The 27,139-nt window shown below is 40.5% G+C and overlaps 2 protein-coding genes across 3 annotated transcripts; both read right to left on the bottom strand.

Moving 5' to 3' along the window:
- Positions 1-267: 267 nt before the first annotated feature.
- LOC103389983 (MARVEL domain-containing protein 2-like) lies at positions 268-4,574 on the bottom strand. Of its 2 annotated transcripts, none has more exons than XM_008325651.3 (3): positions 4,427-4,574; positions 2,569-2,659; positions 268-1,521 (listed from the first exon to the last, which is right to left on the bottom strand). In XM_008325651.3, exon 3 carries the CDS (start codon positions 1,502-1,504, stop codon positions 530-532), a length of 975 nt encoding a protein of 324 aa, XP_008323873.2. In that variant the 5' UTR covers positions 1,505-1,521; positions 2,569-2,659; positions 4,427-4,574; the 3' UTR covers positions 268-529. The 2 variants fall into 2 exon arrangements, with proteins under 2 accessions (XP_008323873.2, XP_024918494.1); XM_025062726.1 differs by having other exon boundaries at positions 269-1,521; positions 2,600-2,659; positions 4,427-4,573.
- Positions 4,575-5,011: 437 nt separating this feature from the next.
- Positions 5,012-26,802, bottom strand: pi4kaa (phosphatidylinositol 4-kinase, catalytic, alpha a). Its single transcript, XM_008325646.3, has 54 exons — positions 26,601-26,802; positions 25,614-25,730; positions 25,457-25,544; positions 24,683-24,771; positions 23,830-23,902; positions 23,483-23,745; positions 23,320-23,386; positions 23,013-23,161; positions 22,862-22,927; positions 22,690-22,786; positions 22,422-22,613; positions 22,240-22,340; positions 21,724-21,859; positions 21,519-21,648; positions 20,980-21,075; positions 20,572-20,755; positions 20,378-20,478; positions 20,135-20,303; positions 19,756-19,806; positions 19,519-19,627; positions 19,289-19,425; positions 19,068-19,201; positions 18,900-18,982; positions 18,731-18,801; positions 18,521-18,645; positions 18,353-18,434; positions 17,827-17,910; positions 17,652-17,741; positions 17,441-17,560; positions 17,075-17,167; positions 16,209-16,365; positions 15,975-16,102; positions 15,733-15,891; positions 15,432-15,583; positions 14,999-15,106; positions 14,384-14,511; positions 13,348-13,503; positions 12,999-13,078; positions 12,700-12,899; positions 12,391-12,478; positions 12,134-12,301; positions 11,990-12,043; positions 11,760-11,880; positions 11,423-11,552; positions 11,269-11,339; positions 11,045-11,117; positions 10,768-10,948; positions 10,577-10,681; positions 10,338-10,463; positions 10,096-10,216; positions 9,612-9,771; positions 9,408-9,497; positions 8,872-8,955; positions 5,012-8,250 (listed from the first exon to the last, which is right to left on the bottom strand). Exons 1-54 carry the CDS (start codon positions 26,694-26,696, stop codon positions 8,199-8,201), a joined length of 6,285 nt encoding a protein of 2,094 aa, XP_008323868.1. The 5' UTR covers positions 26,697-26,802; the 3' UTR covers positions 5,012-8,198.
- Between the last annotated feature and the right edge of the window lie 337 nt (positions 26,803-27,139).

The following is a 27,139-nucleotide window of genomic DNA, read 5'->3' as shown; positions in this document are numbered from 1 at the left end:
GGAAGCAGTCGGTCTGTGCAATACTCTATCTGGAAAAGCAGAAATACTTTGATCATATCTTTGAGAATATCAACTCAGACGACCTTCCTCTAAAATGTCATCAAATCAACTTTCACACACACATACATATATATATATATAATGTATGTGTATATTTATATGCATAGATATATACTGTATATGCTCTCCATCTTTACACATATATATATACATATATATATATATATATATATGCTACATATATATCTTCATATATATATGCTGTCCATTTTTGTTTTGATACACTCTTATGTTCTAGACCTATAGAGTAAATATACCTACAATATAAACCAGATTAACTAGACTTCTGGTTCACAGACCAGGAACAGCCACTGCTGTTTACAATGCAAAAAGAGGATATTAAACAAACAAGTAGCTCTTTCACATTTGAATGCTAATATATTTTGTTACACAGACAACCATTCTTCTTCCTAATGCTGGCTGGTCCAGTAGCCTGTCAGTGCTTAATTAATTTGACTAATTTGACTAATTATTCAGGTATAGTAGCCGTGTTCTTCTGGTCCTGTAACCCACCTGCTGCCATGTAGAGCACTGCCAGAGCCAGATTTATGACGAATTCAGTCAGTGGCCACCAGTTGGAGTCCAGGAGGATGGTGCGGTAGTACATGGTCATCCCCAGCACCAACACTATCACGGTGACCAGCCAGGCCAGCCCTGCCACCACCAACACAAAGGGAGTCTTGGGGCCAGTATAGTAGGTCCCACCAGTGCCCGCACCATAGAAACCTGCACCGTAGGCTCCACCGGGAGACGAGTATCCAAACATGTTGAACCACTCATTGTCTTTGTGGACGTAGGCACAAACACAGGCAAACACAGCAGCTCCCAGCAGGAGCTCCACACAACCCAGAATCCTCAGAAGTCCAGCCCACGACTTCATGAAGGAGTAGCGCTGATGGTACTCCTCCACGCGCTCACTGTAGGTCAGCCCCGTGCGGTACGTGCGCCCTGACTCAGATTCCTGCACTTCCAGGAGCTCCTTCCTGGAGTTGTAGCTGCCGCCTGAGCCGCCGTACGGATCCCGGTAGGATCCAGGAACAGAGGGGGAGTGCGGAGGAGAGCATCGAACACCCTCGCTGGTGCTGTTGTTGTTGTACGAGGACGCGGGCATGACCCACGGCTTGTTGCTGCTGCGGTTGCTTCCTCTGAAAAAGTTCTTCCAGGAGTCGGGGATGAAACGATGGACTGGTTTGATGTCAATGGCCGGGTCGTGTTCTGGTTCGCCGTTGTGCTCACTGCCACTGGGATCAACCTCAGGACCCACAGGAGGATGATCCGGCAGAGGTGGAGGCGGGAGGGGGTCCGCACTCTGGGCCAAACCAGGAGCTCTCTGCTCCCTCAGCGGCTGCACATTGAACCAGTCCTCTCGGGGTAAGGAGCCATGTGGCACTTGGTCGTAGTGGACACGCTCAGAGTGTCCTTGAAAGCCTCCTCCATAAGACATGGGGGTAGTGGTGGTCCCTGGGGGCAAACACACACAAAGGATCAGACAGGTGGACCATGAAGTTAGAAACTTGTTTAACACTGAAATGATTTACTACTGACATGATAATGTAATGACATCAGCATCTGAAAATAACTGAGTATTTAAATTATAATTAAAAGTTTTTATTTATGTTCTCAAATTAAATTTATTTTAACTTAAAATTATAATTAAAATGATCAGCTTATTACCAGCCTCTAATCCCTGTCTGGATTCATTATGAACATGACTGTTTATGGCGAGTCAAAAAAAATTCAATATGAGACCAGTATTGTAACTAACTAGCACTTTTTATTCTTAACTTTTTTACTGCAATTTTAAATTTAAAATGACAAAATATTAAATGGCTCAAATAAAGCTGGAAAAAAATGGACTACAGAAGTGGCATTCAAAAAATTAAAATCAGAATTCACATTTTCAGTTATCACTGCTGGATTATCAATGGATATTTGGTTGTTTTTTAATATGAATAAATATCACATTTCAGAGAAAAAAAAAACAATTTAATTTAAAAAGACCTTTTTCTGTGACACTATTAAACGTGTGTCAAATATTTTTACATATTTCTTGTCCAGACACTGAAGCAGCGAGTGGTTGATTTCAGTAACAGAACTCAGTCTACAACTATTAGAGCAAACGATGGAAAAAAAAAAAAATCATGTACCAGACCGATGAGGAAAATAAATGAGGGCCAACCTACAGAGGAAAGTATCACCTACAGACAGAACCCCATAAAGCAGAACCTTCATGAGTGAAGATGGAAATCCCACTATCACCAAGCAAACAGAGTGAAGAATGTATTTTCATGCTGCCACCAATTTTTTTTAAAAAGAAACAAGTCAAGATCTTCATCTTGCTATTGTTACAATGGCTCAAAAATGTTTCCTTTAGAGCCAACTGTTATAACAGTAGTTATTGCAGCCAACACTCAAATACATTCTTAACATCCAACCATCCCATAGAGTCCCAACTGTGGAAGCTGATTTGATCTGGAGAGGTAAAAAATATGAACCGTGCTTGAATACCTTTCACACGCAGTCACTCAACACGACTTACATTGGTCTGCAGGTCAGAATGCAAACCTGGTATGAATGCAGGGTTTTACCAAGGATTCACCTGCAAAGAGCAAAGAAATGGACAACATGTCAATCTAGGACAGGGGTCAGCAACGTGGTGTCGCCCTGGACTACCTAAGGTGCCCGCCAGGTACGTTTTAAAAATGAAACTTTTTTAATCAGTTCCACAGTGCAGTGATATTCAAATGGGTGCAAAGACGATGGTGAGAAGAGTGTCTGTTATTGTCTGTCCCAGAACTGATTATTATTACATTGATCGAGGAGGCTGTATCAAACAACTATCTTTCCGTATTAGTTTCAAAATGGTTGTTGACTCCTGATCTAGGAGCTTTTAACTCAGGTGTTCTTAATGTTCAGGTTACAGTAAACTCAGATTATATGTATCTACTGTATAACATTAGGTTGTCTAAAATCTATTTCAAGAAAAAATGTTTTTTTTACCATTTATGTCCCCAATACAAATACGATAGCATATATTATACTATACTGCAATATACTGAGTTTTTTTTAAACCAATTTAATTGCAGGAAAACTGTCAACGTAGTAAACCCACAATGTTGTTACATATTTAACATCACGTTACTAAAACTGGAACAGAGGGATCTACGTTTGTAATCACTAGTGAAGAATATTTACATGTTAATTGTTAATAAAACATTGATACAGTGCTTTAAAATACAGATACCGTATCGTAAAACAAAGTACTGTGATATTTCAGTGTATCAATATTTTCCTACACCACTTGTACATATTAAGAACAGCATAGAATAAAATTTTTCAAATGATTATTCCAGAGCACATTAGTACAAAATATCATTGTAAAAGCTTAAATGATGTAACAATGTAAATAGTATATATAAATACAGGATTCATCTTAATAGTAATGCATTTAACATAAATATCACAATAATTCACACTTAATCAAGTAGTACTACGGGACAACAAGTAAAGTTCTAGTCTCATCTTCCATGTCTGTTCATACACTTTATTGTGTGAGGATTTGTACTCAGTGCCTCCGTGTGCATCAGTTTAACTGGTGTAACTGAGGTTAGGGAACTAAAGAAGCAACTTTAATAACAACTGCCACAAGTCCATCAAAGTTTTGATAACTGGACACACCTCTATGTTATTGTTTATACTGAAAGACGTGAGGCTTTAAAGAGTGTGTGTACAATGTCTCAGAGTTCTTTCTTCTGGGAACAGTATAGGACACCATCGTCCATGTGGATAAGAAGCTCTAACTCTATAGTGTCAAATGTCCAGCATCGAAGTCGTTGTCAATGTAACCGGTGCATTTCAATGACATTTCCAGCACTTTAGCCTCTACGTCATGTCTATAAGTTAGTCTGTCTTAATGGGACCCGTCACTTCTTATAGATGCGTTTTATTAGCTATAATAAAACGTATCTTTAGGATTGGATTTGACGCGATAGTTTTAGCCCCGGGACCACAGAGACACTGTCTAGGTTAGACAGTGTAGGGGTCTGGCACGGATCCAGCTTCTCTGTCCGGTCAAAGTCCGCCTAAAAAAATAACTTCAGCTCAATTTGTGAATTTGACTACGTTCTGTGTCTGATACGTCGCTGATATCATCAGTTGCTGTTCATTAGCAGTTCGACAGCCGTGGCGGAAGCAGAGGTAAACTTTTCCTCTGGATTCCCCTCGGCGCGTTTCATTCGACTTCTCGAAAACACGTTCATGGTTTGAAACAATACAAAAAAATAACTTTCTGTGAATCCACAAAAGACTGAAACGCGGCGAGGAACGCAAAAACCGTTAGAAAGCACAGAACCAATGTGTGTCCTACCTTGTTCGCTTCCTTTCTTTCCTCACTCTCTCCTTCTTCCTTAATTCCTCTGTGTTCAGTAACGTTACACCACAGGTTGCTCTCGGTCACCACGTGACCTGCCCATCCCCGTGACGTCACCGTGACTGGGGAACAGCTTACCTGTGTGTGATGATTCTAAGGTAACTTCACGCCTGATACTGTGAAATATAAAGATGCTAAAACGCATATATTTAGTATATGCATATATGTATACATATACATACAGGTATACAGTATGTGTGTACTTATATAAACATATATGTAAATGTACATACATACGTATATGTGTGTATATGTGGCTGTCTTATTTATGACTTATTTTTAATTTAAATTTGTATTAATCATGGTTCATTGAGATTATTTTTCCTAAATATGACTAAGTGATAATATTACTTGTACACTAGCTTCATATATATCACAGCCTCATACGCTGCCTTATGGAAAATCATAACAAAAGGTACTTGTTGAAATTCTAAATGCAACATCAGAGCAAAACTTACAGGTTGTGACTTATTCTTGACAAGTCAAATTATGTGCAGTTTAAAAACAAACACGAGTCTCATGTAACTGATAAAATGATCACACGTTTAATGTGGAAACAATGAAAAGTCCCACAGACAAGAGACAAGAGATTTATCTGAACCAGTACTGGTGTTGTACCAACAGAACAGACACACACACACACACACACACACAGTACAGTAAAGGGAATGATTGGAATTTTAAAAATACAGCATCAGTAACATCAAGTTTTAAATGACACGGTCAAGAGACAACGAGAACAGCAACGATCACGTCCAAGTCCATATTTACTAGTCAGTCAAAAATATACTTCATCCCAGTATATTCCATTCAGCTGTCATTAACGTGCACTCATATATTGCTAGCAGGCCAAAAAATGTTTTTTTTAAATTTCTTAATAACATTTTCTATATACATTTTCACGTCTTACTACGATATATTGAAAGGTTTTAGATTTGAAATACAACTGCATGATTTATTGTAAATTGTTGACGTGTATGGAGAAAAATAGAACAATACATTTACTGTTTCACCTGATAAAATATACTTTATTGGGTTTTGGGAAATCAGTATTTATTTTTAGTATCATTTTTAATTCATGGTTATTAGCGAATATTATTTTGGATTGATTGGGATAAAAAACTCCAAATTCATTTATATTTTATAAATAATTATTTCATTGCTATTGCAAAAACTGTCACGTGTCACAGAAACAAAATAAAATATAATTAATTAATAGATTTGTTGTGCATTTTCTAACAACAACTATTTCTAAGTAAAATTATATAATTCTACTGTAGCTTTTAAAGGTCTAATAAACAATAATACTATGTTGTACTGCAATACTACAGTTTATCACATCACATCAAAATAATGTGTAACACCTAGTAGGTAGGTAAAAAAAATCTTTTTTTGGCATGACAGCAACACGTTTCCTTCTGTAGGTGTTAAAATGAGTCAGAGCTGCAACAGAAAACACTTTATACGCAGAGATTTAGACTGTAATGAATGACAGCATTTCATGTTGAACACAACAACACAGATACAGTATTAGTACACATGAATATACAGTATATTGCATAATGTTAGGTTTCTTTTCCTTTCGTCAAGTATCACTAGAGTCTACCCAGGGTAGGAGGAATGGCTTTTATAAGTGTTATTATTATTATCATGTGCATCAGTTACAGCGAGATCATCCAACAGAGGTTCGAGGAACAGAAAGTCACTCAGTGTAAACACTGACGATATGTCTCCACGTACATGTGAGAGCTGCTGACAGGTGGCTGCCCCGTCGACGACATCTGCTCACAGCTTTTCTACCACAGGAACGGAGCGGCTCCTAACTTGACCTTTTGTTTATTTATTTATTTTTTAATTTTTAACTGTATTAGAAAACTGTCAAAAGCTAACCTAAGCTAGAAAATTTTAAAAAAAGCATAAAACAAGGTGTAAATAAAAGATTAATTAAAGCAGTGGTTCCAAAGTGGGGGCATGGTGCTCCTGCAGAGCCAATTTTTTTTTAATATCAGTATTTTTATATTTGGACAGAACTGTAGTCTTATTTCCTTTTTCCAATACAACTACAAGTTTCATAGTAATAATTCAACATTCTAGAAGGCTTCTTAATCAGCAAATTAACTCGTTGGTTAAAGTATCAAAGGAGCGTCCATCAAAGGCTTAGAAAACCAATTCACAGGATATTGAAGTGTTTTCAAGCTGTGAACATGTCCAAATGGGACTGCTCAGCAATAGTCCTATCTTCACACGGGGCGTGCTGCAGAGAACAATGTGGAACACTGCACTAAAGGATCAGAGGAAATTAAAAGTTAAAAATTAATGTCTAGTTTTTTTGGTCCTTTGAACTGCAGGTTTGTGAGGGTCGCAGACACTGGATATGACTTTTTCTCCTAATAGAAAATGATTAGACTTCTGTTGGTTTTCAGAACCTGAGTAGGAAATGACAAACTGTGACTCTGTGTATGTGAGCTAAACAACAGGTTTTGGTTAGTGTGATTAACAGATAGACTCAGTGTGTGATTGCTGTTACACTGCTGCTGTGACAGGTGTGTTATATGTCAATCATTACTGTGGTTTTGGTCGTCACACTGTCATTTAAACCAAAAGAAGAAAAATCCCAGCAGTGAAACATTTGAATTCTCAACATATAGGTGACGAGCCGACAAGTTCCTGTGATAAAAAAGTTTGTGAGACAGATTTGACGTAAAGTCTTGTTCTAGAAGGTGTGAAGTGACTGGCCTTTGAGAGTAGGCATCTAAACCATGCAGTTAAAAAGACTTGAAATCCTGTTATAAATATGTTCTCTGTTTTATGATCTGTTACAGTAGATATTGTTTCTTAAAGTCATGAGATACTTCTTAACACTAGGTTTTTCTTAATGTTGATTGATTTCTGCATTGATTAAACATTTATCTTAACGACGATAATTCATGTAGAACTGAAATGCAAAGATTACAATTTATTTGATCAATAAAAAACTGCCTAAAACTCTACAATCTTTGTTCTGTTTTTAATGATAGGGAGGTGGTGCTGATCAAATACTACGATATCTATAAAGTGCATTGAAGTAAATACCAGCATAGTGACATAACTTTAAAGACGACAACAAATTGTTTGAACAAATACTATATATAATATATATACATAGATTTATAGTATTAACCTATGATTGCTGTCTTTATGCAGAACAGTGGTTTCCAAAGTGGGGGGCGCTCTCCGCTAGAAGGTGAAGAGCGATCGGGCGTAGGCAGCGGATTTTCATGGAACAGTGAGAAAATGAACTGATTTGTAATTTTATTCTGTTTTTTTTTCAATGAAATGATCACAATTACAGTGTTTTTGTTGTGTGAATGTGGAGGATTTGGCTCCACGACAGGGGGATGGACGGGAGGACAGAAGAACTTTAGGAACCACTGCTCTACCATGACAGTGTTTGGTGAGAACAGCATCAGAAGAAAATACTTAAAGGGTGAATCCAGCGCCTCCTCCAGGTAAAGCTAAACGTTGTCATTTACACTGAAGTGAAATAAAGACCAAGTGTGAAACTCAGACAAAGTCCATCATAAATTCTGGAATACTTATCATAGTGAAGACGGACCAAAAGTGCCAGAGCGCTGTCTTAAAGGAGCAGAGTGGGACACACAGCACCTGCGTTTGTATTGCTTTGTAGGAGCGCTTCACTTGAACACAGTGGAGTTGCGGTGGAAGATCCTCAGTAAGGAATTTGGTTCTGGTAATACTGCAGCATGTCATATGTTTTACTCCTGTACAGGGAAAAAAAATTAAATAAACATCTGGATGAAAATGCTTCTTGATGTCAGTGTTAAAACTGCAGGGTCAATTTTGTAATGACGTAATATTGATATTTAAGTGAACTGCAGGGTCAATTTTGTAATGACGTAAATATGTAGCAGTGTTAGCATTTGTTGATATTTAAGTGAACGTGAACTCCTTGTCACTGTGACACAGCTCACCACTGCACACAACCAAATGTGACCTCGGCTTTAACCCATCACCAAAGTGAACAGTGGGCAGCTTTAAGTGAGCTGAGGGACTCAAACCTGAAACCTTCCAGACCCAAGTCCGCTTCCTTAACCACTAAGCCACCACTACCCCTTATTGACTAATAAACAAACTTTTCAACAGACTTGGGTTTGGCAAAATAAGGAGACAATGTCATCGTTCTCAAACTTGATGCAGTCTCGTACAAGAGGAGCCGATTGGACGAGGGCAGCAAGTACGCAGTAATACGGTACGTGAGTACTGCAGCAGAGTAAGTGAAGCATTCTGATGAGTAATGCTAACGTACGTGGTGATGTAATAATGACCTTGAGTTTGAACAGACATGTGGTTGTGTGTGTTGTACTGTTTGCTCCTTCACTCACCTGCTACTGAGGAAACAGCTTTGAATGACTTTGATCATGTACGCTGCTGCTTCTTTCTCACTCATTTGTGGATTAAACCTCCCCCTAATTTAAAGCAAACAGACAGTTATATACAGGTCTATGGTACAAATACACAGATTTTTTTCCCAAGTTTGTATTTATATTTTTATCCTCCTGTCAGGTTAGTTTCTCAAAAACAGCAACAAAGATCCTGGAATAATTTACCACAGAGCAAGTTTAACTAAACCTGACAATGTTTTAGCTTCATTTATAACCATTTCAATGAATCTTTAAAGCAATCGTGTCATTTACCTCACACAGATCCTGGTTCAATTAGTGATGAGTGACTAAAAAGATTTTTCTTTTTTTTGTTTTTTTTTTACACTTTATAATTTTGGAGCAAAGCTTAAAAATAAAACAAATTCACACAACCAATCATATTTGTTTTCCATCAGTTTGTTAATTTTTTTAAGGTTTCAAAATATTTGCTTAAAAACAACTACACACACACACACACACACACAGACAGTACTGACTTGAGGAGTTTAATGGTTTGTCCTCTGAAGCACGGCAGCCCAGTGTCCAGCATGAGCGTCACCAGAGAAACAACTGCATCCATGTAGGGTCTGTAGGTGTGCAGAAGTAAACATACAACAAAAGCATTTATATTATTTAATATGTTTGATTTTTACTAATTCATACCACTGTTTGTTATTATCCACCAACAAAATAAAACTCACCGCACAGCTAGATATCCTCTCACACACATCTCCATGAACCATTTAAAGGGCGTGGCCTCCATCTTTCCTCCCATGATCATCACCATCTCGTCGGTCAGCTTGATGTCTGGCTCCCAGCCCAGGTTTCCACCTGGAGAGCTCTCAAACATGAAGCCGAAGTCTGCAGGAACCAAGGAAATCGAATTTGTAAAAAATGCTGCTGGAGGGTCGTATCCTATATGGACTCCAGAGCGGTCAGCCAATCAGGACTGGCATGTAGTACAGCAGCCATGTTTTAAAATGCATGATGGTGTTATTTATAAAACACATGTCAAAGTAATTGCTCCTCTATTAAGTTATACAGTATATGACTTGAGTCTGGACCAGTGATGGAGTATGAGCTGCATTAGGGTATTGTCACACTTTTTTTTTTACAATTTTTATACAATTGTAAAATAAAAGACAGTTTTCCTCCTGATAAATATGCTAATCTAATCTCAGATACCTATGTGGATGAGGTGACCCTTGCTGTCCAGCATGATATTGCCATTGTGTCTGTCTTTAATCTGCAGCAGGAACAGAAGAAGGCTGTAGGCGGCCATACTGCGAATGAAGTTATACCGAGCCTGGAGAAGGAGAGAGAAAAATGATGCTTGTGCTTGTTGAACCTAAATGGGTATATGGAGTCATATATTTATAAATAATAGGTAAATACAAGAAATAAAAGACTGGTTAAAACTTTCACACCTTCTGAAATGCCAGAGTGGATTCATCTCCATACTGGTTACGGAAGTAATCGTACATCCCAAAATCCGTCTGTCTGCCCAGCTGGTCTCTGGACTTGCAGTCTGGAATGCACTCAATGACTCCGCACTGAGAAAAAGAAGCAGTTCATGAAACCAACTTTATTTTCATGTACACTACATAGAAGTGTTTAAAGAGTTTCTCATTTCTAGGCAAAATATAGTCAATAAAGAGAGAGTCACCCCTGGTGCAGTAGCCACCACTCTGTATGGGAAAACAAACAGATCCAGTCCGACCAGTTGGAAGATGTTCTTGAAAAGTCCAATGATCTGCAGGGCGAGCATATCCTTGAGAATGAAAAGGAACACAAGAGAGTCAGCGGGAAATCCACAGAGGCGAGCGAGGCACAGAGGAAAGACTGGACACACCGCACCTGTCTGCAGTCGTCTCCCACTTTAAAGATGGCAGCCTGCCAGCAAACTCGCCGTGAAGCCTCTGAATTTTCCTCTCCATCCTCCAGGGGGTCGGAGGGGTTACGGAGCCCCTCTCTCTCTAATTCACTCACCCCACAGCGCTTCACCTTGAACTTGGCCAAATATGGTGCCTTAGCTGCACTGTGGTGATAAAATCACAGAGTCACAGTAAGAAAAAGACAACAACAAAACGTGTCTCTGGAATTAGAGGTGCGTGAATGCTGAAGCTGTCCTTACCTCTGCATTGGTGTTCCAGATTTGTAGTCGATGTCCAGGACTATGGCTTCAGGGTTACTGGGCAGGTAACAACCTAGAACACCAACAGATGTCACTTATGAAATGTGTTATTATTGTTGGATTTTATACAGTAATATGGGATATAACCAACATATTTTAGGTCATTAACAAATGAAACAGTAGCTGCTAAAACAGGATCAATAATGACCAGAGGAACCTGGTACCTGGCTGGACTTTAATGTCTGACAGGGCTTTGAGACAGGCTCGTTTTCTCTCCTCCCCCTTTGGAACGGGTCTGAAACCAAAAACAAGCAAATATTTCAGCATCTCCTTCAGAGAATCAGCAGTTAGAGGTACGGTCCAGTCGGATGAACTCACTTGATAATGGCAGACACGTTGGTGATCTTATTAAAGAAGTCAAACTCTCTTTGATAGAAGTCTTTGGCCGGACCTGATAGTGAACCTGTGATTTCCTCAACCATCTGCTCCAACAACTCCCCGATATCAGCTGCAGACACACAGACGGAGGTATAGGACATTTGTTAAAAAACAACTTAACATGGGATATTAGTAACTTTCAATAAAAAAAATAATTAGAAAAAAAAAACATTCTCGATGCATGATTTCAGTGCCAAAAAGTAATTTACTGTCATTTACCTAAAACAATATCTCCTACAAAAGAGGAATTACTGTCCAGTGTCTTGCGTTTACTCACGATCTTTTTGGTGTCCCTCTTCATCCATAAATATGTTGGTCTTCATGTTCCAGATGAACTGGTGGGCCAGAAGCTGGGACTTCTGTGCAGCCCACAGGATGTACTCTCTCACGTAGCCCATCTGGGCAAGAGAAAAGCAGGTGAGTTGTAGTTTCCACATACAACACTAGATGGCTGCAAACATTTGTTAGGCAGCAGATAACAGGAGCTCATGGCGGATTGTTGTTCACCTTGTCATAACGGAGAGCCTGCACAATCTGAGGGATGTAGAACAAGATGGCGTCCTAAAAGAGAAGAAAAAAAAAAATAAACCCAAATGTTTTCTGTCAGTGTCAGTGGAGTTCAGAGGTTAATTCTCCAGGAGCATGACTTACTGGAGGAAAGGAGCGCAGCACTTTCACCCCATACTGAGCTGTCAGAGGGTGAGGAGGGTACATACTGCTGAAGTAGGACAGCCCTGTGGGGGGGTCTGCTGGGGCCCAGCACAGGATGTGGCTCAGCTCAGGAGAGTCAGCATCAATGGTGTGCCATGTCACCAGGAACTGATCAAGTCAAGTCACAAGAAAGTGTAATAAAAACCGGGACATTCCAACAGTTACCTGCTGAGGCTTGAAGGACTGTGACCTCTGACCTTAACAGCTTCAGGTAGGTCACTGACTGCCCCAGGGTCCAGTCGCACCAGGCGGGTCACTTCAGTAACAATGGCGTCATTTTTAAACCTGGATTTTAAAAAGATAGAAACAAATTTAATTGTGAACAATGCTGGTGTTTATTACAGGAATATATTTTTATATTATGGATCAGTAATAATTTGATTTGATTTGTTTCTATCACTATATATAATTATAATTTCACATCCCCTCTGAATACTGGATATCCAACAGTGACCTCTATATGTTTTATAATATAAAATAAAAAATATATTTTTGGGGGAGCCAACCTTGCAGGTAACTGTACAGCCAGGTAGGGGGCGATACTCCAGGCCAGGTTGACGTTGTCCTTCCACTGTTTCTCAGTGAGACTGATGTATTTGGACCTCCAGTTGGCGATGCTGGTCTCCACCGACTGCTCCGTGGTGATAGCCAGCTCCTGAGTGGACAGAGGGTTGTACCACGTGGTCAGCCGCTCGATCTCACTGGCCTAGAAGTCCGGGTGAGACAAAGAACGAGAGGAGAGTGAGACATAACAATGAGCAGACTTTACATTTAAAAAAAACTAAACAAAACAACAAGGACTCACCAGTAAGGCTAGCAGCAGAGTTCTGCGCTTCATGTAGTATTTGTGAAGCTGTGTTCCTCTGTTGCTCTTCTTGGATGTGCCTGAATGGAGATCACATCACTGTCAGTGGACGAACAGGAAGTGGCTGCAGACCTGCCTGTTATTAAACTGTTATACACTTGACCAGGGTCATGATTTTACCAGTTTCAGGTCTCAGGCTCCGTGAAAGCAACACTCAGTCTCACACTTCATCTGCACTTTGACCTTTGTGACGTGACCTTTCCCACTGGGCTTTTATTGTTATGTTTCAACATTCAACATTTAAAGCAGAATGAAAGAAGCTGATTGTCACGGCACACATGATCAGTACCTGATTTCTTGGATGTGGTGGACATGCCACTAGACAGGGGGTAGGTGTTGATCCACCCCTGGCCACTCTGCTGGGACCGGGCACTTGAGTCCAGATTGTTCCTGAAGTCAACAGCATTCATCACAGACAGGCTGTTCAGGGAGGGGTCCTGGTTATCTGCACAGACAGGATTTGACACAGTATAACTCTCTTCCTCTCTGTTTTTATCACAATCTCCTACAAAAACTCAACAGTCCTCGATAGGAAAAAGGACTATTAATAAAATAATAACAGTACAATAACAACAGTCACTGACTACTTACAAACAGTAAAATAATCAATACAATGAAGGAGTAGGTGAAGAGTGAAATGAGTTGTCCTGTTGAAATGGTCATGTAAATCCACAATGACATCGAGGATTTAAAATGGGCCGCTGTTCACTGATGCTGATCTGATCCAGGATCTGTGAACAGTGTACCTGAAGCGGTTTGATGTAAATGACAATGAGACCAGGTGTGTTCTCTGAGACGTCGGAGATGAATGGGAGACTTTTGAGAGATTGTTTTTTTGCGGCGTGGAACAAAGGATTCTTTTTCACTTTGTAGTTCCTTCAAATGACCCCAAATTGGTCAGTCTGGGAGAGGGGCAGATTGGCGGGCTGACGTGATGAAGATCATGCATCTTAACGCTGCTGGCAAATTTGCACTTCTTCTCACAGCTGCCAAACATTTAAAAGGTAAAACACAAACTGACTGTGGTCAAAATTAGAGAAGAGTTCACTACAAGAGAAATGAAGAAAACAGGTAGAAAGTAAGGGAAATATGACGGATGCTAACCATGCTCCAAATACAACAGATCCGTGGATCTGTCTGCAGCCTGCTGAGTAAACTAAGTGACAAATTTGCCAGGCGTATAAGCATGCCGCTACTGCGGAGCAGTCAGAGCTCCACCGCTCAAGGCTTACTTAAGAGAGATATTGGAGAAGTGCTGGACACGATTAGCGATCCGAATATCCCGGCAGAGAGTGTGCTCGGGGCCGGAGTGCTGCCAAGCTCACCAGATGGAACCAAGAGACACGCTGCTAGGTACTTCTTGTCCGACAGGATGCTGGCATAGAAGCGGATGACCACACTGATGTCCTCACGGAGATGATTGTCTCCTTGAGTGGGAAACTTGGGCAAAACACTGGGATAGAATAAAAGGATAAAAACGCAAAGTTTGTCGATTCAGAATTGGATACAATGACATTTATATTTTACTTTGACTTGATACAAAAGTCACTGTAAGTGAAGGACAGTTTAAAATGAAAGGATTTGTAGTTTTTTTTGTGTGGTTTAAAATGAAAGGATTTGTAGTTTTTCTTTTCATATAAATTAATATGTACTTGTAAAACCTGTTTTGAAATGGTGTTAAAATGAAAACAGGATTATAAAATAATTACAATGTTACATATGATAATTACTGAAAAATAAGAATCTAAATGTTTCTGTAAATAAATATTTTGCACAAGGTTTGTATATGATGGTCATAGTTATCATTGGATTTAACATGATGAGGTCTTTCTGTTTCCTCTGTTCCATAGTTCTTAGATAAGAATTAAATTGTTTTTACAGAAAAACAGACAAACCAGGAGCTGTACATTCAAATGTATCAGACGTGTTTGTGTGAGTACCTGAAGTAGTCGAAGGCTGTGGAGTAAATCTTCTCTCTGAGTACATTGCGTACAGTGGCGTTGGTGACGACGTCTGAGTGGAGCAGAGCCAGACCCAGAGTCAGCAGCCTGGAGACCAAAGGAGACCCTCACTTCAAACACACACACCATGACCTTCACAATAGAAGCATGTAACACTGTGTTCATTTTTATAAAATACATTTTGATTTGTATTTTGTCTGCTTGTTCATTTATATTTTTACCATATAATTATTAGCATTTATACCACCAGCTACTGCTTTAGAGCTCCATTTGACTGTATTTTAAACGCTGTATTTCCTATAAACTGTGGTACAAAAAAGAAAATATTGAAATAAAAACTGATTTGCCTTGCTGTGCTCCTCCACCCTCTTTAATTGCTCTGTGCCCTCCACTTTGGGAACCGCTGTCTTACCTGAATCGAGGTCCAATGGCGGCGACATGGCGGTTGAGGCTACTCTTGGCCCCGCCTACGTTAAGGGACAGTGAGCGCTGAAGTAAAGTGTAAAATATTTCCACTTGATCTGCGCTGGAATATTTGGCAATCTCAAACCTTTGGACAAGAAACTAAAGAGAAACAACTAAAGAGAAACAATGCACAAAGAAGAAGCAGTGAGTGAGGAGAGCAGAAGAAGAAGAAGAAGAAGAAGAAGAAGAAGAAGAAGAAGAAGAAGAAGAACAACAACAACAACAGAGAAGGCCAGAAGAAGTCCAACCTCAACCCATATCTGGTGAGGAATGACGTCTGGAGGGCAGGGCACAGGCTGGCTCTCCTCTGACGCAGCCAGTGGATCGGCCTCCACCTGTTCATCTGAGAACAGGCCCATCCTCAGCTCCACTGTCATCTGCCACGCTCCTGCCATCTCACGCATAAACTGAAAAAAAAAACAACAGCAACATTGACGTGGTGGTACTAGAAATGTACACATGTGTGAGAGAACAGTTCTAGTTCACGTACCGGTACTTCCACTCCGGCACGTGCTGCCAGCAGCCACTCCCAGCAGGCAATGGCCGTTTCCATGCCATGCTCTGTGAACATCTTGAGAGGAGACCAGCAGAGATGGTGCAGCAGCTGAGGGTCACATTCTGTCCAGCAAGAACGAACAAAGAGTCAACGTGGAATACAACCATGAATACATCAACCTGCGACTTCGTTGTGAGAAAATACGGCCATGGAATCAAATGTTCAGACCTTTGGTGCTAATAAGTAAAGCAGCCAGTTTGAACATGGCCTCCGTGAAGGCCTCAGGTTGACCAGAGTCCAGAGCCTCTCCCATCTGCTTGATCATCATTCTGCTCAGGTCAGACTGTCCACGAACAGCATGAGCAAAGTGGATCATACCAGACACCTGCAGGGAGGCCACAGCACTTCATTAATAGGGATTTAAATTCAAATTGTGCAGGAAAAAAACAGCCCGTGTATTATAGATTCATAAAATGCTGAGACATTAACCCACTATTAGAATTTGATCATACATCATTACAACCTTTATCCCAAACATTATTCAACAGTCCACCATAACTGAAATTATGTTCATAAAATAATAATTTTTACATTACTGTAAATGCCTGACCTGCCAGAGTAACTCCTGTAGAAATAATTATGGCTCTTAATTTGATCTTATTGAGTTTCAGATTTACTAGTAAACAAATGCATAAACAAACCGGAGCAGAAATACTCCAGTTTCAGTAATAATGTATTTAAAACAGCAAAAGAATGACATGAAAAAAGTCTTTAAATGATTAAACAAATAAAGCTGAATATACATGAAAACTATGAGAATAGTGATAAAAAAGACTTTTGCTAATTTGTGTCAGTGCAAAACAGTTCCCAAAGTTGGGGGGCGGGTTCCCCTTGGGGACAGTAATGTCATTGCATGTAGGTGGGAACAGAGCAAATTAACTAGAATTTCATGATTTTATTAATTTGTGCCATTGTTCAATGACAATAACAGTTTATTGAGATTTGAAAAGTTTTAGGTACAAAGACAGAGCTAACTCCAAAAGGGAGGGGCTACAGAAAATGTTTAGGACATACTGTCTGAGTGGGCTCCTCACCTCTCCAGCGTATCTGTTCCTCAGGTTGAGGGAGGCCATGAAGTTGGAGTAGTCCTTCTTCACACACGCTGGTCTCTCCGTCAGCTGAGTGGACTATGTTTCCACGGGGAGAAAAATAAAACAATTCATAAAAAAACAAGGAGGTCCGTAACATAAAAAGGAATGTATAACTATTACTAACACACACTAGAAATCATCTGTTTGGTTCAGTAACTACATTTATAAATGAATGACTTTTTTATTGCTTAAGATTACTTACACATGAAACACTAGATTAGAGTTCAATTTAAATGTTATTGTTAGACTAAAATCCGTTTTGAACAAAGTTAATCTTAAACCTAACATAAAACCAGTCTGATGGCTCACCCCCAGAGTCGTGCTCTGTCTGTTATACCCAGCAAAGTGCAGGATGCTTTCTGTAGCCATAGCGAGGCCGGTGTGCTGTGACAGACCTGACACCCAGTTCTGGTGTTTGTTCAGATACTCCTGTGAAAAAATAAAAATACATTCTGTACAGTAAAAAGGTTACATTGCAATTTTTTTGTGTGTTTTGCACAACTTTCCCAGGACATTTCACCTGCAAATGGGATTTAGTCACAGACGGAGCCCACTTCATGGCCTCTTTAAGGATCTCACCACAGCGTGCAGCGAAATCCTTCACGATGCCCTACACATGAGAAGACGTGTGTTACGTTTTTGTTTAAAATGTACGTGCTGTGTTGTCACTGTTGAACTGTGTACAACAGCATTACCTCTCTGGCTTCGTAGGTATCAGGGGCAGTTACTCTGTATGGAGTGTCTGGGATGTCGTAATACGGCTGGTCCTTGTGAATGTCCTGAAATACATACAAATAGTTGACAGTGAGTCATCAATAATATTTGAAGATCCAAGAATTTTTTTTTTTAATACAACATTAAAGAAATGAGCTCTTTTACTGTAGTTTCCTAAATGTAAACGTGTGTTCGCTGGTCAATATTTTTCTTTCAAAATTTTTTTATTATTATATTTTTCTCTGTTCAGTCTTCTACGGGTCTCTGTAAAATGTTTGGTTTAGCACTTGTCCTACTACAACATCATCGAGGAATATTTATTTTTTCAACTCCAAACATTAACCTGTGAAACTAATGTTTTATTTTTTTTTTTTTCTAGTTTAAAACTAAAAAGAAAACCTGTTTAAAAATCACATTTCCCATTCTTGATGACATTGACTTCATGCAGACCCAAACACTCCATGTGGACTCACACACATTAAAAACCATGACCCAGGTTCTACTTACGGCACTGAGAGACAGAGAAAGGGTCTGCAGGATGTCCAGCATGGTCTTCAGAACTCGGCCGCTCCATAACAAGTGAGGGAACCTGCAGGAAGAACAAAAGCTCTGTTGGCTCTACTGGACATGAGCTCAGAGTGGACGCTCAGACTGTGTCTCTCCGTGTCCTCTTACGTTTCAGCCAGGCCAGACAGGTACTTGTCAGCCACTCGGCGGATCCTCTTGTGGATGTGGTTAAAGTTGACCAACAGGAACTGGGCGTGGCGTTCGAGCTCCTCCTCGTGGGCTTTGGTTTTTGCCTAATGAACAGACCAGTTGTTAAGAACCCCAACATGATTACAGGCAGGTGAGAAATGAGCTTTTGATGGAGAGAGGAGTTCTCACTTTTTCTGCCATCATCTGTAGGAAGACCTCAAAAACCTTGTCACTGACAGCGATCACACACTGCATCATACCTGAGTGGGAAAACACACATAGAGCATTACAAACATGACAATAAAAACAAAAAACAAAAAAACACAATCTATGTTAGAACTAATAGTTGTTTTCTCACCAGATTTATCCTTCTGAATGGCTCTATCTTCAAAATATCGAAACATGACCTGAAATCGATCAGAGTCCAGAGAACGCAGCATCCTAAAATAAATGGTTATGGATGTTAATAATTAATGTGCAAATCATTTTTTTATTTGTTTTTCTTAAACATGTCAAGACTGGTCACCTCATGTACTCCAGTCTGTACACAGACAGCAGGTATGTGGACATGGCAAAGTCCAGCTTGTTGATGAGAGCGGCCACCTCCGGAGGAGGATCCAGCAGGTTGATGATGGTGCTCCTCAGGTCATTCAGCTCCGCCTGGGGATCAAAAACACAACATGAACCAATCCTGGAAGACGTGGGAGATGACTGTGTTTCTGTAAGGATGTCAGCGAGTTCCCCTACTGGTGTGACAGTGTCGTTCTTTAGTGCGGAGTTGTACTGCAGCTCTGAGCGTAAAGGTTCTCCACTGGGGAAGGTCAGCAGTGGGGATTTGGTCGCAATCTCACAAACTCCTTCATACCACTCCTCTGGCCACAGACCTTGGAAAGTCAACAGGAGAGAAATGTGACGTGAGACACAACGTGACGTGAGAAAAAGATTTCAGCTGACAGCCAAAAAAAACCTCAATGCACCTGAACCCTCCACTGCAAAACCCATGACAACAGAGTAGAGCCAGAAGTCCCTGAAGAGCTTCTGCAGACGTGGCTTCGCTTCCTTAATGGGTGGTAACCGCCTTGTTAACTAGCAGCAGCAGAAGAAAAAAAAAACAACCACTTTCATATCAAGATGAAGAACATTTTAAGAAGTGAGTCAGTAGATCAAGACAGAGAAGTACAGACCCTATGAATAATGATTAAAGAGTCACTTACTACTGCAATCACTGGAATCAGGACGCCAAGATTCCCTGCACTGCTTGATGCCTGTGAAGAAACGACAGGATTAGCTTAGCTATATTCAGTTTATCTTTTGGTCTAGAACCAAAAAACTCCACACTTAAAGTCCAGTTTGGACCAGTGAACCAGTGATCCTTTTGCTGTAAGGCAAGTACGCTACCCACTTCTGTTCCGGTGTGGCCTTGTATGACATTTGTCTTTTAGTTTATCTAACAGGACAGCAACAATGAAACATATTTGACCTTTACACTTGAATCTAAAACAACTTACTAACAGTAACCGTGACCTAACGTTAAACCACCTGATGACAACATCTGGCACTCGTAGCTGCTGTATACCTCCATGTGTTCCATACCTTCAGGGCTGGACCCTTGTCTGAAGCTCTCTCACTGGCTCTCTTGCCTTCCAAACCCAGTTGAACAAAAAGCTCCAGCAGGTTGACCAGCAGCTCGTCCACCATCTGCTCGGCTTGAACGTTAGCCGCAATGTTGCCCAGAGCATTAATCACAGCCAAGGAGCAGTGTCTGTGCACACAACGTTATTAGTAAGAGATGTCAACTGAAACTCTGCGACAGCAGGAAAAGACTGTGGAGCTCACCTGTATCCGTGGTCCTTGTAGTCTTTTGTTGAGTAAACCATAGAACTGGCTTTGACACTGATCTGCTGGAACAGATTCCACACCTCCTGGTAGATGTATTGCTGTGTCACAAAAAGAACGACAGATGGTTATCTTTGAAAACCAAACTGTAACCATGCTCCCGACCTGCAGCCTCCACAGATATAAACTCTTACGTTGCCCGTGATGACCATGCAGCCCAGCTGGTCGATGATGAGCACATCCAGCTGAGAGGGAGGCTGACAGAACTTCTGCTGCAGGATCTGAAGAATGGGCTCCATGACTCTGGGCGTGTCTCTCAGGGCCACGGCAATGTGACCCAAGGCCCTAATGGTGTGTTCAGGGATCATGTGGGCATCCCTGGAGAAAAGAGAGTGTCACGGCTGTCACATATCACAAGTTCTCACTCGAATATCATTGATGCCTAAGTAAAAGTACGGTTATTTTTCCTTTACTCCAAGTCTGTTGAGGTAAGGTTTTTACATTCTTACAGTAATGTGTCCAACAGTGGTAAACTTTGACCCTGGTTCAGAACAAATATGTCACCTGTCTGTGGCAAAGGAAAGACATAACTCAGAACTCACTTGTCATTTTCCTGATAAATGTAGAGACGATTGGACAAACTGGCCAGAAAAGCTTCAACGATGATGTTGTCCATCGTCTGTCCTGCTTTCAGACACCTGATAAAAAAAAGGGAGAAACTACTGAGTCAAACTACTGCCTTTATACAGTTAGTGTTATAGTACTGTATTGTTATAGTGTTAAAGAGTGTTCAGTGATCATGCTCTATGCCAGGGGTGTCAAACATACGGCCCGCGGGCAAAAACGGGCCCACTGGGGGGTTCAATCTGGCCCACTTGATGAATTTTTGGAAGTGAAAAAATGCACAAACACTTCATGTTCGTGATGCTTAGTCAAATTATATTTCATTAAATATTATTATTTTCTTATAAACTTGTACTTCTTTGCATGAGGTATATAACGTATATAATGTAGGTAATTATGTTATGACAGGAGTGGTCCAGCCCACATGACCATGATCTAATCAGGCTGTGTGTGGCCCCTGAACCAAAATGAGTTTGACAGCCCTGCTCTGTCTGCTCTGTCCAGTGAGTGTTGTTACCTGCAGATGTTGTCAATGGAGATGTCCCTCAGCTGCTCATACAGGGAGGGCTGGCTCTTCTTACAAGGATTTGTATTAATGGTTGACTGGGAATGTTCATTCGTCACATGGATCTTAATCTCTCCGGCCCCTTTGAAAAAACATATATGTGAGACTGAGGAAGTTTCACCATCAAAACTTCTTCTTTTCTGTGTTGGGCAGTTACCTGGAGTAACTGTGCTCTGGCTGTGATACTTGTACAGTTTGACCAACACGGGAGAAGGAACGACCAAAAAGTCTCTCAGTGACGTCGTGACGGAATGGGCCACAACGGGAAAACGCTCACACAAACGACCAAGACCCTGACGACCGAAACAAACACGGACAAAAGGATTCATGTGTAAATATATATTTATCTGACAATATATATATATACAGTATATACACACACATATATAAATATACATATATACACATATGTTTATATGTATAGACACAAACACATAATGTATATATAAATATATATACGTGTATAAACTGTATCAATTAACTGTGATCAATATTAATCCCCAGTGAACATTCATGTGTAAATATATATTTATCTGATACCTGATTTACATTTTTAATGATATCACATTTTTATAACATCAAATCAATGTTGTGCCCAAATAAAAATACAGAACTAACATGTTCAGCGAAGGCTGAAGAGGCAGGTTAGTAAGAGAATCGTGAGTATTTGTACCTGTAGGCAGCAGATAAGGAGCGGCATGTGAGCGATGATGACTTTACTGGATGTTTTAGACTGAAGCTTCTCTGACAGTTTGGTGCACAGGTTCTCGGCCCCTGGTGAAAACACAAATAAACAGAATGAGACATAACAGTGAGGACTTCAGTAAACACTGTGTGAATGAGCCACAGTCTCACCCTGCTCCTCGGTAACAGCCCACACCATCAGGTCCACACAAGCAGCATTGGCCTGACAGCGCAGTTTGAGTGGACTCAGGTCACTCTGCAGGTACTCCACGTCATGAAGGATCCGCTGCAGCTCCGACTGGCTGCTGTTGAACTGCTCCAGGACAAAGTCGTGGATCTCCTTCACGTAGTCTGTCTGCAGATCTGACATTCACAGGAACTCGGGGTTATTATTTCTCAAGTACATGTTCTTTGCAGTAGTACTCACCAAGTTCTTTACCTTTCAGATTGTACAGTGTGTCTCTTAGCATTTTGAAAATGGTGACGTACAGAGGGTCACTGAATGACTTGTAGTGAAAATGAAGATCTGGACTCAGCTGTCAATACGAACACAAGTATCAGTAGTCATCATTGACAATACCACAGAATCAACATGTGTCTGAGGTGTATACCTGTACGAGGTCTGCCAGCGTGTCATCTAGTGATTTTAAATATGACTCGCAAACAAATAGTTTCACCTGTTCGACAAAAAGAACACATTATTTCCTCTTGTTAAAACCCAGGACATGGATGTGGTCTAGTTTTTCTGTCGTCACCACTCACCATGTGCAGCAGTTGTCTCAGAGTGTCCAGAGGAACCTGAAACACCCCAGTGCTGCTCCCAGTGAAAAGAGGAGAGACAGAGAAGCTGGAGCTGATGGTGGAGAAGTAGTACTCAGGGTCCACAGCGCTGCCGTCAGGGAGGTACGAGCCTGGAGCAGACACAGAGTGATCCATTAAAACCAAACTGAATCCTGACGGGCCAGACAATCCAACATCCAACAGAACTGCATGCTTAACATTACGAAAAACAAAGAACACAATAATAATAATTACTCAGAACTGCATTCGTCATCATTAAGGCATTTACCTTCAAAGTACTGTGCAGAGGGATCAGCGGGTGAGGCGGAGGTCAAACCTCCCTTCTCTGGACTTCCCTAAACCGGAGGGAAAAACAATCATGCACCTCTGTTCAGACAGCGTTGACCGCTTTGCCCGTTCGACTTCTCGTTCCTGTCATGTGAAGTCATTACCTGTTGTGATGAACTGGATACCGCGGAGCCTTTGCGTCTCAGAGTGTCTCCCTGACAGACTGTGATCAAAGAACTCGGCAGGATGGAGCGGAAATCGTTAAAAGACCTGCGGCGAGTGGCATCGCCATCCTCGCCATTAGGCAGCACGGGAGAAACGGGTCGAGGGAACAGCTTGGACAATAACGGCTCCTCCGTGTTGCTGTATCTCCCGAACGCTCGAGCTATGCCGAGCAGGGTCGGCACCGCGTACATGCAGAGGTATGCTGCGAGCGGAAAAAAAGTTCACAGAGACAAATGAGTAACATAAAGGACGGACAGTGTCAAAGCTGTGTCTGTTGTCTCTGTACCTTTATCCTGATCCTCTGGGTTCTTACAGACGTCTTGCAGTCCCTGCATGACGTCCATGATTGTCTCCAGAATCTACAGTATTTTCCACAGATCATGTGAATCAGCTTTTTTTTTTACAGCATAACGCTGACATTGTGACAAATTAGTTTTTCTAAACACCAGGTATTACAGTTATATACCATTCATTTCATTATATAAAGTGAACATTTCCAAAAAATAATTTATTATAGTGAGTTACTAAAAAGATTAATACAACAACCTTATTGTTGTAAGCGCCAAGCATGTGGTTCTGTATCAGCAACAGCCACAAACTACAGTATCTTAAGGTACTTAACGCCCAGAAATTATGCTTATTTTAGCTGCAAGATATCCATTAATATAGATTATATTTAAGAATCATAATATTATGAATATTTATTGGTAATAAAAACAAATAAAGCTCATAGAGAAATGTTCTCAAGGAACTTTTTATCTATTTAAGTGACGAAGTTTAGAGCAACTATCTCCAATGTACAAATCAAACCCAATCAGGATATTACACAGAAATAAAAACGCACCTAAAGAGGTGCAGAGTAAAATCAACAAATTGGAAAAGATGCTGTTCAGCTCACATGTTCTGATGACACCACAGGTCTTTTGTCTATATGTGGCAGTACAGATTTAAATAATGTTGCCACAGACACACAATTAACTCAGAATTCAGGACATTATTTCTCCTACATCGAGAGCAGCATGTCAGAATTTTTGGGCGTTTAACCAACATTTCAGTCTAAAGTATTCTGTGCCACACTCGAACTGTTCGAACGTAACTCATTCACAGATAGATATGATAAAGGTTTCTCATTCACACACCTGCCCTCGTAAGGTCTCATCACGCTGAGCAACATCCGAGAGCAGCGTCACCAAACAGAAGCTGAAGTTCTCCGCAACAGGAAGTGCTTCTACGAGAGAGGACGTTCAGCAGTTACTGTAGTAACAACATTACCATCCACAACATCACAGTCACCTGCTAGTAAAAATGAAGGATTGTGGTAATGCACAAGTGAAAATTACACAATGGCTTTAACTTTGCATTCAACGCATCTAAAAACCAAAAATGACAAAAGCAGTGCCTTACAGCTGTAAAAAAACAAAACAGTAAAATTCAGATCAAGCTGAACATAGACCTGAAGAATCTGTGATAAATGACTGAAATTAACTTGATGTGATGCTAAGGTTCAGGAATGCAAATCAGTTACCAACTACATCCAGTTAATTCATGCCTCTCACCCACTGGCATATCAAGTTCAAACTGAAGGCATCAAGTGGTTTACAGACAGGATTTATCTCTATCTGGACCAACATTCATTCAATTAACTACTCCTACTGCATTAGACTGCTGACCATTCAGGGAAAATGGGCAGCTGATAAATCAGAGTGAATTCTTGGAAGGCAGGACGAGGTCTAAAAACTGCAGTAATGCACTCTATGGAATGAGTTGTGTTGTGTGTGTGTACTGTAAGTTAATCCACTTAAAAATGCTGTGGAGGAACAGTTGAATAAAATGTGATCTTTTAAATTTTAATGCTACGGTCACAAAAACTACCATTAGAAACACAATGAACCCATCGCTGCTTTTTTTTTTACCTTTGCACTCTGACCTTTCTTCAATCCACTGAACTTTAGGCAGCCCTTTGAGCAGCAGTAAAAGGTAGGGGACGATTGCATCTTTGTGCTGCAACAAAAGTATAGCATCAGTAAAAAGGCACCATGATGTGACAGGGCTGGAGACTGACTGGTTTACCTGCAGCCCTGACTCTACCAGGAATATGCCCAGAGCAATGACAGCGTCTCTCCTCCTCTCGTCCAGCTGAAAGACTCCTCTAAAGTCCAGCGGACACATGCACTGCAGCTTTTGGACCTTTGGATGGAAAAGCATGCTTTAAATAATAATGTGATGAAATAAGCACCCTTCATTCCTTCATTGTTTACTGAAATGAAATGAATGTCGAATTATTTCTACCATCTGTGTAGTCTGGTGAATATTTTACATACATACATATATATATTAAAGAAAACCATTAAACTAAAAAAATAGTTTGGAGGATGTAGGTTGGGGACAGTATTCCTGTTTGACTGTAATATTTTTTGTTTGCTTGTTTGTGTGTGTACAATAATATCAAATCCTGCACACACTCTATATCACACAGGCAATTTTACGACATGCAAACTTGCCCGACCTCGCATTTACAAGCGGAATGAGAAACTGCCTTATTGATTCTAAAACTAAGGACAATACGTAGAAACAGTGTCGGCCTTAATTCTGATCTTGAACTCATAAATGCATGCCGTTTTGACACATTAGGGACGGCAGATTATATTACCAAGCAACGCTGTGTTTAATTGTTGTAATAACAACGACCATAACAATAACAATAAAACTAAAAACAACAACAATGATAATAATAGAATCGTTACAAATAACAGTGAGGACTAACTACTACTAATTTATTTCACTTTCAAACTCATCTTCATCCTGAAGTGGGATTGGCTCCAGGCTAAATAACAACCTAACGTTAGCCGACCACAGCTAGCTATGCTAGTTACAAGATAGTAGTAAAACCTGACAATTAAAACTCTATAGTTAACAAAAAACAAAAACAAAAACAACCTGTTTTTAAGGTTTCTATAAAAGCAGACATTTATTAGTGTGAAGTTAACCCCGGGCCTCAGTGACCGTCGCTCTGACATGTATTAGCTCGCTGCAGTCACTAACTGCTCTCTACAGTACCTTGTCCAGCGGCGCCTGTCGGTGCGCTGCCAGTGACCGAGCCAAGGACAAGACCGTGCTGAAATAAAAACCTCTGCTTCGTCCATTCAGAGACATGGTTAAACCTAACGGTGCCTGTTTTTAGAGTTGTTGCACAAACACACTCATCTTCCGTCATCTGTCACAAGATGAGACTTCGGTGCTGATGACAACTACGGCAAGCGTCGAGGCTCAAAAGCGCACGGCAAGGTCATGCTGCAAATAAGGCGACACTCAAAAGCGCACGGCAAGGTCATGCTGAAAATAAGGCGACAACGAAAACAAACAAACAAAAAAACAAAAAAACACCAATGTAAAACTTTACTGAAATCCGTAAAGTATATTTTAATTTAATATCATATAATATTATGTATATATTACATATTATTTTCAATCATAAACTTCTACTACATTGCAGTTGGTACTTATGCCAAGTATATAAAATGGCAGTATGATCAGAAAGGTTAGTAGTTGGCAGGTATTAGTCACCACTCACATATTCTGGAATTGAGATGTATATA

Source organism: Cynoglossus semilaevis, chromosome 14 (assembly GCF_000523025.1).
Source record: "Cynoglossus semilaevis isolate Cse_v1.0 chromosome 14, Cse_v1.0, whole genome shotgun sequence".
Lineage (NCBI taxonomy): Eukaryota > Metazoa > Chordata > Actinopteri > Pleuronectiformes > Cynoglossidae > Cynoglossus > Cynoglossus semilaevis.
This window is presented reverse-complemented; position numbering and strand designations above follow the sequence as displayed.

Bases quoted from the DNA above. Each gene is read 5' to 3' on its own strand.
- pi4kaa (XM_008325646.3), bottom strand. From the start codon at position 26,696: ATGTCTCTGAATGGACGAAGCAGAGGTTTTTATTTCAGCACGGTCTTG. The intron at 20,479-20,571 runs GTAAGAGTTTAT...TTTGTGACACAG, and splicing joins GCATGGTCATCACGGGCAAC to CAATACATCTACCAGGAGGT. The intron at 19,426-19,518 runs GTGCATTGAGGT...TGACTTTCCAAG, and splicing joins TTTTGCAGTGGAGGGTTCAG to GTCTGTGGCCAGAGGAGTGG.
- LOC103389983 (XM_008325651.3), bottom strand. From the start codon at position 1,504: ATGTCTTATGGAGGAGGCTTTCAAGGACACTCTGAGCGTGTCCACTAC.